Source organism: Drosophila arizonae, chromosome X, assembly GCF_054131065.1.
Source record: "Drosophila arizonae isolate 15081-1271.41 chromosome X, UAZ_ARI_1.0, whole genome shotgun sequence".
Lineage (NCBI taxonomy): Eukaryota > Metazoa > Arthropoda > Insecta > Diptera > Drosophilidae > Drosophila > Drosophila arizonae.
The window spans coordinates 12,374,815-12,389,657 of record NC_142927.1 but is presented as its reverse complement, the minus strand read 5'-3'; the positions used below and the strand labels follow the sequence as shown (position 1 = coordinate 12,389,657).

Sequence of the window (14,843 nt, the reverse complement as noted above, 5' to 3'; positions counted from 1 at the left end):
AAAAATCTATTCGTTTCTTTTCATAAAGTTTATGTTCAAGACGAAAAAAAGATTATTTTTATTGAATTTTCGGAGTGAGACTGAACAGTTCGGACACACGCATGCCGTCTAGCTTCCAAATACATTCTGACAGCTAACGCAAGGTCGACTTTACGCTTAGCTCTAAATGGGGATAGGGCAATGTCTATTTGGGTCCCAGCATCTCCTCGGGTCGCACCCAGTCATTGAACTGCTGTTCCGTCAGGTAGCCCAGATTGATGGCTTCCTCCTTCAGTGTGGTGCCGTTCTTGTGCGCCGTCTTCGCAATCTTGGCCGCCTTGTCGTAGCCAATGTGGGGATTGAGCGCCGTCACCAGCATCAGCGACTCGTTCATGATCTTGGCAATGTTCTCCTTGTTGGCCTTTATGCCATTCACACAGTTGGCCGTGAAGGTTCGACTACCATCGGCTGCAAGATGAGAAGGAACAAAAATTGGATGAGAGCTGCTTCGGATTATATTTATTTCTTTACTTACAGAGCAGACGAATGGAACGCAGCACATTGGAGACAATCAGTGGCTTGAACACGTTCAGTTCGAAGTGTCCATTAGCACCGCCGATAGTGACGGCCACCTGGTTGCCCATCACCTGAGCGGCGAGCATGGTCAGGGATTCACACTGTGTGGGATTCACCTTGCCCGGCATGATGGAGCTGCCCGGCTCGTTCTCTGGCAGTGAAAGCTCACCCAAGCCGCAACGCGGTCCCGAGCCCAGGAATCTGATATCGTTGCCGATCTTCATGAGGCTGACAGCAATGGTGTTCAGTACACCGTGCACCTCGACCATGGCATCGCGTGCAGCTAGAGCCTCGAACTTGTTGGGGGCAGTGACAAAGGGCAGGCCTGTCAGCTGGGCTATTTTGGCGGCGCACTTCTCGGCAAAGCCCTTGCGCGTGTTCAGGCCGGTGCCGACGGCAGTGCCGCCCAAAGCCAGCTCGTAGACACGGGGCAGGCAGGCATCGATACGTTCCAGGGCGTAAGCCAGCTGCTGGGCATAGCCGCTGAATTCCTGGCCCAGGGTCAGGGGAACAGCATCCATGGTGTGGGTGCGGCCGATCTTAATGATGTCCTTGAACTCATTCGACTTGGCGGCCAACGCATCGTGCAGCGTCTTGATCGCTGGCTTCAGATTGTTGTTCAACTCCAGGGCGACTGAGATGTGAATAGCCGTGGGGAAGGTATCGTTGGAGCTCTGCGACTTGTTCACATGATCGTTCGGGTGCACGGGCGTCTTGGAGCCCAGCTTGCCGCCCATCAACTCAATGGCGCGATTGCTGATGACCTGACGAGCGAATGACCAAAAAGTTAAGCTGGGAACACTAGATGGTCAATAAGTGAACGTACCTCGTTCACATTCATGTTGCTCTGGGTGCCGGAGCCTGTCTGCCAGATGACTAGGGGAAAGTGATCGTCATACAGCTTGCCGGAGATAACGTCATCGGCGGCCTTCGAGATGGCCTCGCTAACCTTAACGTCAAGACCGAACTCCTTGTTGACCTCTGCAGCGGCCTTCTTCAAGATGCCCATGGCCTGGACAACGGGTTTCTGTGGCGAGCGCACAATAAGTCTACAAATTAGAGATTTGTTAATCTTGATTCAAATACTTGCCGGCATGCGTTCGGTGGGTCCGCCAATGGGAAAGTTGATTTGGGAGCGCATTGTCTGGGCGCCATAGTATTTATCAGCGGGCACCTTCAGCTCGCCGAACGTGTCGCTCTCCACGCGAAACTCCTGCGATGCCTGCCAACGAGAAAGGACACACAGATAAGACGGTATGCATAACTGTACATACATATATGCATAGGTATGTAAGTAATACAAAGCAGGTGGCTGACCATTATGCTTGAATTAGCTACTCGTAATTAAATGATTCCGTTCGCCAGCGGCTCCGTCGTATGACTGGCGAATCAGATAAGTCGACAACAGCAAAATGCGGACAGTGGCAAAAAATCAAAGCAAGAACGAGCTCAGCAAGTAAGGCGTGTAGTTTGGGTTGGGCCAGCATGATTCGTTGATGCCGTACACTGCGGTTTGTCAATTTCAGTTGAATTCCTCGCATAACTTTAGTTAAATGTCATTTAATCGTTCATTTAACACAGGAGTTGGCAAAATCAGCTCAATCGCTATGAAGAATCTAATTTCGATTAATCGTTTTACGCATAAATTCATTCTGCAGTAGCTCCGCAAGGATGTGCAATTAAATTGTTCATTGAGCACGGTTCATGAATGACCCATTCAATTGAACTTGAACTGAACTTAACGACACAGCTTAAAGCGTGTCTAAGCTTTGAAATGAGTAAACATATAAATTAATCGTATATAAAAATTTTATTTATAATATATATTCTTTATTTTAAATATGATTAAATTAAATAACTCTGCTCCTGTAGCGCATATAAAATGCGCCTATGTGGAAAAATAGGATTGCGACCCACGGGGCGCGCTTTCGGCTGCTCAGCGCAATTTATGCCTGTATGTTCGCCTGTGCATGTGTACATGCGACTGTGAGCTAATCTGCTTGAATGTGTGTGTGTGAGATTTAAAGTTTATAGACCCTCTATATGTAAATAAGCCGCAAGTAAGTGCTAAATATAAGACAATTGAGTAAAAAACAAACAATTAAACTGTGGGAGATTACAGCAAAGCAAAGGCGCTGCTAACAAGCAACGGTCGTTAGTGGATGCCAAGCAGTGTTGATGATAAGGCTAAATAGAGTTCGCACAGTTATGTGACAATCGAGCTCCAATTAGAGCATCAACTAAATACAATTAACAGGTTTTCAACATCAAAAAACCTGAAAAATTGCCTTTATTTTTGTGTGTATTAAAACAGCTGACAGAAGCGAGTTTTCAGAATATGTAATATACACATACATACATACAAATCTAAATGTGTCTGTATATATGAATGTAAAGCAAAACTTTTGAAATCTAGTACATATATGTAAACTTATTAAGTGAGTGCCAAATCGAATTCAACAAAATGAAAAATGATTATTGACTTAAAGATACCCTAAGAAAACCAATTCTGTCAAACTGTAAGAATGCATTATGCGAAGATGCTAATCATATATCAGCCTTTGATAAAAATCATCACCAAGGCTTCAAGATTTAAAAAATGTCTATAGTCTTCTTCATGGTTCATGGCTAACTAATTACAGTAATTATATGCAGCAAAATTATTGATTGAATAAGACGAATCGAAATTTCAAGCTGAGTTCTAGTTGGAGTCTTTCACAGTAAATTCCAATTAGTAATCATAATATCCTATTGGGGTAAACAGAAAATATGCTCCACACGGCACACATTCATCTTGTTGGACTCCTGAACAACTTGTTGAAGTTCTTGTCAAAGAGCGACATCATTAAAAGGTGATTTTAATTCATATGCAGCTTTTTCTCCACCAATGTTTAACTTATCAGAGCACCGTTTAATATAATCACACCATATTTGCATAGTATACTTGATTATGAAATGCCGGCAATCGCCACACAGCAAAGATTCCAATTGGAAATATCTGTCATGCTTTCTGTTGTGAGCGTGAGTGTATTTTAGAGAGGTTTGTTTCCCGCTCAATGCTCTTGAGCATTGCACTCGGGCATTAAAAGTTGGCCAAAAGGGGCAGTGCAGGCAAAAAATAAAATGCAAAATTACATAAGCGCGTACACTCCACGATAAATCTCCTTACCATACGAAGACTGCACGCTGCGCTCGCCCATGGCTTGGTCAACTGTTGGACGCCACGAAGCGTAGAGCGTTGCAAAAGCGGTAGCACCATTTTTATAATATATATATGTGTAAATAGTTAAATACAGCAGATGCCAAACAGAATAAAGCCGCGTTTATTTCACTCGCTCTCCAACTGGCGGGGACCAGGCACGCAACACAACAATAACAATAAGTACGATAGACGATTGCTTCGTTTCCGAGTGTATATCGATTAATACATTCATCGTAGTGAGTAGATGTAGTATTTTTATCGCTCACCTCTAAGCAACAGCTGTGACTGCCGTCTGCCGAGTTGCTGCGAGGCGAGCAAGAAAATTGTTGTGCATAAATTGTAAATTGGGAAGCATATAACGCCATTGACTACAGAATGTCAGCGTTAATGAAATCTCTTTCTCTGGTCAAAAAGCTAAGCGCTGTCAATCCAGCTCTGCAGGCCCACATTGTCCGCAATCGTAAGTGCATTTCGTTAAAGTTTCTGTTTTGTTTACGTAACTTTTGCGGACGAGCTTTTGACAATTGCATTTGTCTATTTACAGTCGCCGGCTGGAATAAGGACTACAAACCGGGACCATATCCAAAAACGGAGAAGGAACGCGAGGCAGCTGCCAAGAAATATTATCTGCTGCCCGAAGAGTACAAACCCTACGCAGATGATGGCCTCGGCTATGGCGACTATCCAAAAGTTGGCGGCGGCCTCGGTGTAGAGCATAAAGATAACTACTATCCTTATGACTATCCCGAGATCAAACGCAATTTTAATGAGCCAGTAAGTTTGATTAGTTCAAGCTAAACAACATTGATTATATAGCTGTATATCTTTGTTAGATTTCAGTGGATCATGATTTGTACAGCGAAGATCGCTACTCGCAGCCCGATTATCCCCGCTACAGCAAAAGCTACTATATGTTGTGCTTTGCTGGCGTTATGGGTGGATGCCTAGCCCTATACTACTGGCTCGAGGATAAGAAAATGTATCGGCCAGTGGCTGCCAAGCAATATCCCGCTGACGGCGTCAAACACTACACCTTCGAACGTTAGGGATGCCAAGGCGGATAGAAGCTTTGTGTGTAGTTTTCTATTTTTTGTTTTGCTCCGCCTTTGTCATTAATTAGGCAATTTACCAACGCATATGTACAATTAAAAAAAAAAAAGAAACAATCGAAATATCTTAAGTTCCGTTATTTTTTTACGCCAAGAGCGGGTGATTTTTTTGGGCTGCAAAGCGAATAAATCGATGTTCACGACCTGGTCCTGGGCCTCTTGTATGCGGTTCGTGAGCCTATTCTCTCTACAGTGGTATCAAGTAGAAATGGTTAATATATCGATAGATGGTAATTTGAATATTTTTGTAAAGAAACTTTATTTATTAATTGTTCAAGACATAACCTTCGAAAATCGAAGTATTTGGAAAAAATTATGTTTAAATGCATTTTGTTGAAAAGATTAGAAACTTCTACGGCTTACACGTAAAACATAATTGTTGTTTTATATCATTTAAATGTAAATTATCTTAAATTACATTTAACTCTTACAATGAATTCTTAAGAAAAAGATGAAACTTAACCTAAAACAATTTTTCTCAGACAAATTCATCTGTAAATATGGAAAATATAATATAAAGAAGAAAAAAAAAAACGCACAAACTTAACTACGAATGTAATGAAATAAATGTGAGAATGATGGTGGAGCAGGCTAGTTATTAGAATGTACTACTCCACTATGTAATTGGGATGAACCACAAGGAGCGGATCGTTTTCCAGTTCATCATCGGCAGCTGATGCTTTGGGGCTCTTGGAGAAGGGCTTTAGGCTGGTGGTTTTCAGAGGTATGATGACCTGATCGTGATAGATGAGACGATCGATTAGCTTCTCGATGAGGTTCTTTCTTGATATGAGCTCATCCTCGGACTCAATTTGCTCGGCAACCTGCTCCAGATACCAGGTGACAACATCGCTTCGCCTCATGCCCGTATCTGTGCCCTCCACTTCGCAGCGCGCTTCCTCGGCACGCATGTGCAGCACCAGCATGGTGGACAGATTCTTATAGTCCTCAAAGGACAGTGTGAACTTTTTCTTTTGGACAGCACTGTTAGAGGTATCCAGTGCGTCGGAATCCATATTGGCGGCCGCACCATTGTTCTCCATGTCAAAGTCATGCTCTATGCCATCGTCCGCGTCCAGAGGCTCATCATCGTCCAGGTGAATGTCCGGCTGTTCAACACGAATGATAGATTTGTTGAGCAAACGGAAAGCCTCCTTGACATGGCGCTCAAGCACTCGATTGGAGCACTCCAGCTTGGCCATGGCCTCACTCAGCCGTATCATCGATTCCAGCTGACGCACGGTTATCCGCCAAGTGCTGCGGCCCGAGGAGCCAGTGTCGCGTTGCCTCAAATGCCCATAGTTCTCCACGAGCATCTTGCCCGCTTCTATGCCAATGATGGGCTTGAATTGGCGAGCGAATGTCACATAGCGCAGCACCTCCTCTCGCGTGTACGCCCGCTCCACAGACTCCTCGATGTTTGAGTGCAGATCCACGATCTTGCGTGCAATCGCGTAGTCGACCACCTCGTTGCACTCGTCCACCAAAATGAAGAACAGATCGAAACGCGACATAATCGGAGCCGACAGCTGAATATTCTGCTGCAGACTCTTAGAACGATCGTAGCGTCCATTGATGGGATTCGCAGCAGCCAGAATGGAGGTGCGTGCATTGAGTGTGGCCCGAACACCGGCTCGAGCTATCGATATGGTCTGCTGTTCCATGGCCTCGTGTATGGCCACCTGATCGCGCAAATCCATCTTGTCGAACTCATCAATGCAGCAGATTCCATTGTCTGCCAACATGAGGGCGCCCGCCTCAATCACAAAATCGAAGCTCTCCTCGTCCCGGACTACAGCGGCTGTGAGACCCGCTGCAGAGGATGCCTTGCCCGAAGTGTAGATGGCGCGTGGCGAGAAATCAGAGACCTGTTTAAGAAACTGAGATTTGGCTGTACTCGGATCGCCGACAATGCAAACGTTTATGTCGCCACGCAGTGAGGTCTTCTCCGTTGTGGTCTTGGCCACGCCTCCGAAGAGCTGCAGGAGTATGCCGCGCTTTACTTCATCATTGCCATATATCGAGGGAAAGAGGCTGCTGATCAGATTCTGATAGAGATTGCGGTCCTTGGACATCTCATAGATCTTTTGCCACTCGGCATCGGTCATCTGCTTCTTCATGTCCTCCGCCGTCACCTCGGACATGGGCAGATCTGTGCCGCCAAAGCGTGCGGTAGTTGCTTGGACGCTGCAGGCAAGGAATGCCATGCGATAGTTGAGCTCTCGCACACCCAGAGCCTTGAGTCCGGTGATGCCGTCACCGCCCTCGCCCGGCTTATGGCGGGAGCCCATTTCGGCTCTGGTGCCTGGCATGCTCAGCACGCTCACATCCGGCACCACAATGAGGGTGCCGGTGAAATCGTAACGATCACCAGCCTGCACCGTCTCCACTAGTTCGGAGCGCAATATGATCTCGACGGCGCGTGGTATGCAGCCGCGTGGCAGCTCCGCCTGTGTCTCCTGGATGCGAATCTTCTGAAAGTCGAGGAAGAGAGACTTCTCCACGTCCAGCATGAAACGACGACGATTTGCACACACGGGATTGCGACAAATGGTCGGATTGGTAAACTTGAATTGCTGCTCAACATTTCGGATTTCCGTTTGGCAATCTAGGCACATGAAGGTGCCGGACACAAGCTCCGGATGGACGGGATGTGTGCGTACCACTTGGCCAGAGATACGGATTAAGGTGCCAATCTTCGAGGTTGTCAGATCGCGCACTTTATGCCGCGTCGGCACCTCCGTGAAGGCCACATAACAATCCTTGTTGGTCTTTAGGCCAATGCGATCCTTCACGTAGTTGGAGACGGCTTGACAGAGGAACGGATACACATGATAATATTCCTCAATAATGCTAGTTGCCAGGTTCTGATTATATTTCTCCATATCTTCGAAGCTCACTTCGAGCGTGCAGCGATCGGGCGACTCGAGATTGGCAGCGGGGCGAGCATATTTAATTTCACCATCCTCTTTGAATTCCTCAAGGAAATCTTGGAAGAGTTTTTGGGTGCGTATGCCAACCTCATCTCTAACGCGCAGCTGTCCGATTTGTGCATCCGCAACATCCATTTCGTTTAATTCTTTTACAGCAAATAACTTTGAAACGCGCAAAAACTGTGTGCGGACTCTGATGCTATTTACTGCGTGTTTTTGTGCCAATTTTCGCGCCTTTTTTGACAATTCGCGCTGTCAATTCGCTTCATGTGAATTATCGATCGTAGCACAGCTCAGTTATCGTTTTGCGTAAATGGGTTTGTGAGATTGTATCGATCGTAATAATAGTTGTATAGCATAATAATATGCTATATATTTATAAGAAAGTCGCTTCTTATCTACTTATTATATCCATAATTTGATTTAAATTAAAAACTAATCGATAGTTAGGCGCGCAATGCTGGCGACGGGCAATAGTCCGGCAGCATTGCGATATTGGCCTTCCGACGGCGGGTCTTTGCTAAAGTTACCATCGCTAACGCGTGAGAGCTGACTGGGGAATTATTGATCCCGGAGTTGGCTAAATGAGCTGTATACTTTGCAGAGTCAATTTAATGGAATACGTCTTCTAAACGTGCGCTACACCAGTACAATAATAGCAACAAAGTTTGTACAGCACCTGCGACTGTCAAACTGATTTAAGCCAGTCAGCAGAAACAGCAGCAGCAGTTCACCTACATACACACACACACACACACACACCCACCCAAATATCACACACACACACTGCTAAAATGGTGGACGCTGCGAGACAAATGCTCGATGAGCTAATGGGTCGCAATCGAAATTTGCATCCATCTGAGGCTGGGCAAGCGGTCAATTGGGAAGATCCAGAGGTAAGCTACAACCAGAATACGCATGATGTTGCAGTATCATTATAGACGTCCTTAGTGTGATATAATCGCATTTCTTGGCAAAGTCAAACCTATTTGAGATGATTTACATTGCATTGTTTCCATTGCCGGCTAAGTACAGTGCATAGCGAAAGTCGTGCTACGATCTGAATTATGCTTGCAGTGCTGCCCATTTAAACTTTGCTTCCATTCATAACAAGTTCTGAATTACTCTTAAGTAGTTCAGATATTAAGTACATGCACATACACTTGTTGAAAAGTTATGTTGGAAGCTGAATGCCATCTTATTTAATTAATATCCTAAATTCATATAATGAATTTGATATTATTTTCTGTTTTTTCCAGTTCTGTCAATTTTACAATGTGAAATTCTGTCCGCATGATCTGTTTATTAATACTCGTGCGGATTTGGGTCCTTGCACACGCATCCACGACGAGGAGGCGAAACATTTGTACGAGGAGGCGCGTCCATCGCAGCGCAAACGCCATACGGAGGATGAGTTTCTGCGCTTCTGCAATGTGATGCTGCACGATGTCGATCGGAAGATACAGAAGGGCAAGCAGCGCCTGCAGCTGATGCAGCGCGATCATCCTTCGGGCACAATGTCGCAAGCGGCCAAGCAGCAGGAGCATCTGAACAATCTAACCGCACGGATCAACAAACTGATGGCCGAGGCTGAGGAGGCAGGCATCCGCGGCGATGTGGATCAAGCGCAGGATCTGATGGCCATGTGCGAGGAGCTCAAAGAGGAGAAGGAATCATTGCATCAGCAATATGAGGCGCACATGAAAAGCTATCACAAGTTGCGTGCGCCGCCGCCAACATCGATAACAACAGCTGTAACCACGCCCACCACACCAACAATAAACGAAGCACCAATAGGAGAACAGCTGCCGCTTGCCAGTCCCGGCTCCAGCATAGAAAACGTAGCTGGCAATACGATTGCGCTCGACAGCAAAGAACCCAATGAAACGACCGATGAGGCAACAGGAATTGCAAGCTCTCCATCAAGCGAATGTGCTTCGCCCAGAGCGGCTGCATCCCCCTCAGCCGATGACAACAAATCGGAGTCCAAGGGCGATGGCAAACAGACGGCGAATTGGTCGCACGAAGTGCTGCCTGAAAAACAAATGAAGGTGTGCGAAATATGCGGCGCTTTTCTGATTGTGGGCGATGCCCAGCAGCGCATCGAAGACCATTTGATGGGCAAACAGCATTTGGGCTACTCCAAGCTGCGCAATGCTGTTGCCGAGATCAATGAGCGGCGACAAAAGGAGCACGAAGAGGAGGAGCGCAAGCGGCGCGATGATCGTGTGCAACGCTTTCACAATAGCTACGAGAGCAGACGGTAAATCATTGCACTTTACATTTAAATATATATGCATATGTAATATATATATATGCTCTCTCTTCCTCTCTTTCTCTCTCTGTATGTATGTATATCTATTCCACTTGAATTCGTGCAGTGATCAGCGCGACTATCGGGAACGCAGTCGTGACTATCCGCCCAATCGTCAATCGTCGGACAGGCGGCATCGTAAGTTTGCGCACGGCACAGTTATTTATAATTGGTTTTGCATTTTGTTTTATTAACTGCCTAAATGTTTGTTTGGACCCTTGCACAGATCATCACAAATCGCACCACGGCCATTCGTATTCGCGCAGTGGCAGCCACAACAGCAGCAGCAGCAGTCGGCGCAGCAGTCATAGTCATCATTATCGTCACGACAGTCGGGAGCGGCATGGTCGCAGTCGCAGTCGCAGCCGTTACTAGGACACAACCAAAGCTACAAACAGCCGCTGGTACAACAACAGCAACAGCTAACAAAAGCAAACAAAAGAAACGAAAACTGCAACAAACTATGATAAAAAAACAAAGCAAAAACATAATAAACTCGAAACGCAAAATGAAATCAGCTGAAGATACTACGCAACATCAGCAACAACAACATCAACATCTCTGGCCGATTGCCACGTCCCTCTCCCACCACCACATACTCCATGCAGCATCGAGGTACTCCAAAATAAGATAATAATAACACATTTCAATAATATATAAAAAAAAAAGCAATTAAGATCAGACAGTCTAAGGGGCACGCATGTGTGCGTGGCATGTGTGCGTGGCACCTGTGCCAAACATGCCAAAGATCTGAGGTGAGTTCAACAACAGACTATCTATAACGCTATTCATATAACTCCAACTTGTACACGTACTCGTAGTCCCACCAAGAAACCAAAAAATGTTAAATTTATATATACTCCATGTGTAATCTCCATCTGTACAGAGACAGGCACAAAATGTCGAAAAACAAAAACCCTAAACAATATTTTAAAGTAAATCAAAAAACCTTAAATTCACTCAATTCAAAGAAAACACACACTCACACTCACACACACATACATAGACACAAACACACAAAAAGTTAGATAACAGATTAATGTTTGCACGAGGCTCGCCTGTTTCGGTCTTATCTATATATATCTACATCTAAATTTATATGTTAGCTCTATGCATGCTCATTGTGCAGCTGCTCCTATAGGAATCGTGGGATGGAACGGCATTATAGGACCTATGCTGAGTAATTTTTAGAGAAAACAAACAATTGTCTGTATGTGCAAAGTATATGTAGGGCAAAGCTGCTTAGGTCTGCTTAGGAATGCTAAATTGAAAGATATTTTTAGTTTCTTTCAGTCTTTAATATATAAAATAAGACTTCAAATCAAACAGCTAAATGTACCAAATCCTAAAGAAAAAACTGTTATATTAGAAATGCATCAATGTAAGTTGTTTCATCTTCAGTTCTAAAATTCCGCTAGAATGGAGACAAATCTCTATTTTATTGCACAAATTACTGTTGTCGTTAGCCATATTCAAATTTCATTTTTCCACTGGAACATGACACCCGAAACAGGCAAACCACAAAGAGTCTCTCGTCTCTGGATGTGGAACCAGAGAACTAGTATTTTGAGGTTAGGATCCATTTTGGTGAAATTAAATGAGATGAGAGAAAAGTGGTAAATTCTTAAAATGGAAGTAGGCCTAACGAATTTTTTTAATGGGAACAGCATTCACTCTCACACAAACACATAAGTACACACACACACACACACACACACACACACACACACACAGAGATAGAGACTGCGACAGCGACAGAGATATACAAAGAAAACTGAATAAGTAACTCAAAGAACAGCTGGGAATGAGAGTATCCTTGTCGTACATGTTATTGGAGATACGTTCAAATTGATTGTACCAGGTATTTACCACTCGACAACAAATTAACTAACATCAAAAATTAAAAAATGAAACAAAAACAAAAAACAATCAAATTAAATATATATATATATATATATAGAAAATTCTTTTAAGTAAATGCATATGTGCTATATATTATGATGTAATGGAACACCCACACAGATATCGCGCTTGCCGCGATGGTTCGGTGCAGCGGTACAGCCGAACCAGGGATCCACAATCCATTCACGATCCGTTCGTAATGTGAATTTTTGTCAACCGATCAGGGTCAGGGTTGCCTTAAGCAGTTGAGTTGTTCTATATGTTAACGGTTAAGCCGACCCCAGAGGTACGTAATCCTCTCTTGCTCACACACTCACGCACACAAACACACACAGCAACTCTCTTTCTCTCTCTCTCTCTCTCTCTCGTTCACTCTTGTCTCTCTCGTCTATGAATCTGTGCTGTAGTCGTTCAGTGGGAAGAGTGAAATTATTGAATTGAGTACAAAAATCGAACTTTACTAAAGGCCCGATCACACTGAACAACACACGAACCGGTAAATAACGGCTTTCCGAGACTCGCAAGTGCGTCAGGTACATTTTCTTCAATTGTGTATATATTTATGCCCTTTCCAAATATATATGTATATCACATATGCTATATTTATATACAATTTATTTTTGTCCGAATCTGTTTGAATTTATTATCTAAAGCAAAATATCTCTTGAAACATTTTTAAACATTAAAAATAATTTATCATTATTTAATTCAATTATTCTTACAACATATGTATGTTAAGTAAATTAATTTAACAAATTTGTATCGCATTGGCAAGGGCATAGAGGATTCGGCTACGCCGAAATTGTTTTCATGTTTATTGTTGTTGTGCTTCCCAATGTATATACTATTAATGAAATGAAATGGGAAAGAACACAAGATAATATATATATGCGACGATTGCAGCAGTAATCGATATAATCGGTTTGAATTGGTTATCGATCTAACGAATCAATGAATAAGAGGTAATTGCAATTGAATATCATTCACGGATATATATATATATATATATATATATATATATATATATATATATATATATATATATATATATATATATGTATATATATCTATATATATGTATATCTATGATATACATATATGTATATTGATAGCTTTGTATTTATAGGCGAGTGCAGCGTAATCTTATACCAATTTGTATACCCTAACTCGAAAATTGCCAAAGCGTGAACTGTGTATGTTTGTATGTCTGTATGATTTATGTATACATATAGATGTGTATACATAAATATGTAAACATTTATAGTGTATGTATGTAAACACAATTAAATTTTGTTTAAATATACTACTAAAATATACACTAAGTATCGTTTAACCTAAGGAATTTCTAATACTTAAGCAGCTCAAGGTTACAAATGGTTAGCAACACTGAACCCCTCGACTCCCGTACTCACGCACACACAGTCACACACACACACACACACAACCTCGATACACTCTGTGATTCTGTAACTGCTTTTTATCGATGGGTTCAACTTTATGCTTTAATATATACATATATATTTATGTGTATTTGGCGAAATTTTTGTAATTATGATAATAATATATAATATACTATATACTAAGTCATACGCGCGTATATTGTAACTATATTACATGCTCATGAATCCAAATCAAATTTTCAAAGAAGTGATATTTTTGTTAGTTTTTATTAAAAATGAAAAATAATATTTTTAGTGTGATATTTGTATACTGATGCTAGTCTCTATAAAAATTTGCAGGATCCAAGGAATGCGCGTGTTCTTCCAATTACCAACTATCGCTCTAATTCTGACAGCTAGACAGGGAAAGAAAGAGAAAGAGAGCATTGTATTCCTGGGCCCCAAATGTGGAGCTACTCCAGGTAACTTGCTTTGCCAACCCACAACAAACACCAGTTATGTTTCTTCAAGACAGACGAATGCAAATGCCATGGAGTGCCTAGTCAAAGGAGCAACGAGTAACCAGTAGCGAGTAGCGCGATTAACGAGTAGCGAGCAGCGAGGAGCGAGGGTGACGGTCTCACTGTATCTTCCACTCATGCTAACTGTATTAAAGCATGAGATACGAGGTGAATTTCAATTTATCTCATTTTTCTATGTATATATATATATATATATATATATATATATATATATATATATATATATATATAAATAATCTATAAAATACTTCCAATCTATCATCCTTTTCTGTTTGTTGCTAACCCTGCAACAAACCACAATCCGAACAATTGTTAAAGATTTAATTCTATTTTGGCCACGTTGTTTCATTCACAAACATTGGCAATAAGATTTTATTTATATATATATATATATATATATATACATATATATATTGTATATGTATTTGGTTCTGTTATGTTGTAATTAATTTTATTCAATTTGATTGGAGAGCTTTTGTGAAGTATATTGACGCATCCGCCTTTCGTTATGTATTTAGCAAAAATATATATCTAATAATATATATTAAATATATATTTTCTAAATTTTCATTTGATTTACATACTTGAATACAATGAAACAAATGCAGAACCAACTAATAATTACATTTCTAAAAAAGAGAAAGAAGCAAAAAGAAACGTTAAAGCTATAACAAGAAAATGTAGTCCATATAAAGGCGAGTTTTTAAATATTACACGCATATATATAACTTACATCTTACACTTAATATCTATTAAGCTTAATGATAATAATAATATTCAAAATCGCGATAATTTTTTAATAAATCAAAACAAAACAAAAATTAAACGAAAAAAAAATATTAAAAAAATATAAAAAAAATCAATAAAAAACAATAACGATGCAAACGATTGCGCAATCCTGAAAATT

The 14,843-nt window shown here is 42.0% G+C and overlaps 4 protein-coding genes across 10 annotated transcripts; 2 read left to right on the top strand and 2 right to left on the bottom strand.

The window, feature by feature from the left end:
* Window positions 1-13: 13 nt before the first annotated feature.
* Window positions 14-3,939, bottom strand: Fum1 (Fumarase 1). Of its 2 annotated transcripts, none has more exons than XM_018016430.2 (5): window positions 3,725-3,939; window positions 1,646-1,777; window positions 1,382-1,582; window positions 515-1,319; window positions 14-447 (listed from the first exon to the last, which is right to left on the bottom strand). In XM_018016430.2, exons 1-5 carry the CDS (start codon window positions 3,812-3,814, stop codon window positions 185-187), a joined length of 1,491 nt encoding a protein of 496 aa, XP_017871919.1. In that variant the 5' UTR covers window positions 3,815-3,939; the 3' UTR covers window positions 14-184. The 2 variants fall into 2 exon arrangements, with proteins under 2 accessions (XP_017871919.1, XP_017871920.1); XM_018016431.2 differs by lacking the exon at window positions 3,725-3,939 and adding an exon at window positions 1,873-2,031.
* Window positions 3,940-3,999: 60 nt separating this feature from the next.
* Window positions 4,000-4,937, top strand: ND-ASHI (NADH:ubiquinone oxidoreductase subunit ASHI). Its single transcript, XM_018016476.2, has 3 exons — window positions 4,000-4,217; window positions 4,302-4,531; window positions 4,591-4,937. The coding sequence occupies exons 1-3, from the start codon at window positions 4,133-4,135 to the stop codon at window positions 4,801-4,803; spliced, it is 528 nt and encodes a 175-aa protein (XP_017871965.1). The 5' UTR covers window positions 4,000-4,132; the 3' UTR covers window positions 4,804-4,937.
* Window positions 4,938-5,106: 169 nt separating this feature from the next.
* Window positions 5,107-8,055, bottom strand: Mcm6 (minichromosome maintenance 6). The gene has a single exon (XM_018016407.2). The coding sequence runs from the start codon at window positions 7,932-7,934 to the stop codon at window positions 5,475-5,477; it is 2,460 nt and encodes an 819-aa protein (XP_017871896.1). The 5' UTR covers window positions 7,935-8,055; the 3' UTR covers window positions 5,107-5,474.
* A 241-nt stretch (window positions 8,056-8,296) lies between these two features.
* On the top strand, window positions 8,297-14,181 carry LOC108619703 (luc7-like protein 3). Of its 6 annotated transcripts, none has more exons than XR_016270873.1 (6): window positions 8,297-8,695; window positions 9,059-10,062; window positions 10,181-10,251; window positions 10,340-10,728; window positions 13,755-13,876; window positions 13,926-14,181. XR_016270873.1 is itself a non-coding variant. In XM_018016435.2 (4 exons), the coding sequence occupies exons 1-4, from the start codon at window positions 8,594-8,596 to the stop codon at window positions 10,486-10,488; spliced, it is 1,326 nt and encodes a 441-aa protein (XP_017871924.1). In that variant the 5' UTR covers window positions 8,297-8,593; the 3' UTR covers window positions 10,489-14,181. The 6 variants fall into 6 exon arrangements, 1 of the variants encoding a protein (XP_017871924.1); XR_016270872.1 differs by having other exon boundaries at window positions 10,340-10,868; XR_016270871.1 differs by having other exon boundaries at window positions 13,755-14,181.
* The last annotated feature ends 662 nt before the right edge of the window (window positions 14,182-14,843 follow it).

What these genes read in the sequence shown, in the direction of transcription:
- Fum1 (XM_018016430.2), bottom strand. Translation starts at nt 3,814, where the DNA reads ATGGTGCTACCGCTTTTGCAACGCTCTACGCTTCGTGGCGTCCAACAG. An exon ending in CAGCGTGCAGTCTTCGTATG is followed by an intron (nt 1,778 to 3,724) that starts GTAAGGAGATTT and finishes TCTCGTTGGCAG; the next exon opens with GCATCGCAGGAGTTTCGCGT. An exon ending in GCGTTCCATTCGTCTGCTCT is followed by an intron (nt 448 to 514) that starts GTAAGTAAAGAA and finishes CTCATCTTGCAG; the next exon opens with CCGATGGTAGTCGAACCTTC.
- ND-ASHI (XM_018016476.2), top strand. Translation starts at nt 4,133, where the DNA reads ATGTCAGCGTTAATGAAATCTCTTTCTCTGGTCAAAAAGCTAAGCGCT. An exon ending in GGCCCACATTGTCCGCAATC is followed by an intron (nt 4,218 to 4,301) that starts GTAAGTGCATTT and finishes GTCTATTTACAG; the next exon opens with TCGCCGGCTGGAATAAGGAC. An exon ending in AACGCAATTTTAATGAGCCA is followed by an intron (nt 4,532 to 4,590) that starts GTAAGTTTGATT and finishes TATCTTTGTTAG; the next exon opens with ATTTCAGTGGATCATGATTT.
- Mcm6 (XM_018016407.2), bottom strand. Translation starts at nt 7,934, where the DNA reads ATGGATGTTGCGGATGCACAAATCGGACAGCTGCGCGTTAGAGATGAG.
- LOC108619703 (XM_018016435.2), top strand. Translation starts at nt 8,594, where the DNA reads ATGGTGGACGCTGCGAGACAAATGCTCGATGAGCTAATGGGTCGCAAT. An exon ending in TCAATTGGGAAGATCCAGAG is followed by an intron (nt 8,696 to 9,058) that starts GTAAGCTACAAC and finishes TGTTTTTTCCAG; the next exon opens with TTCTGTCAATTTTACAATGT. An exon ending in AATAGCTACGAGAGCAGACG is followed by an intron (nt 10,063 to 10,180) that starts GTAAATCATTGC and finishes GAATTCGTGCAG; the next exon opens with TGATCAGCGCGACTATCGGG.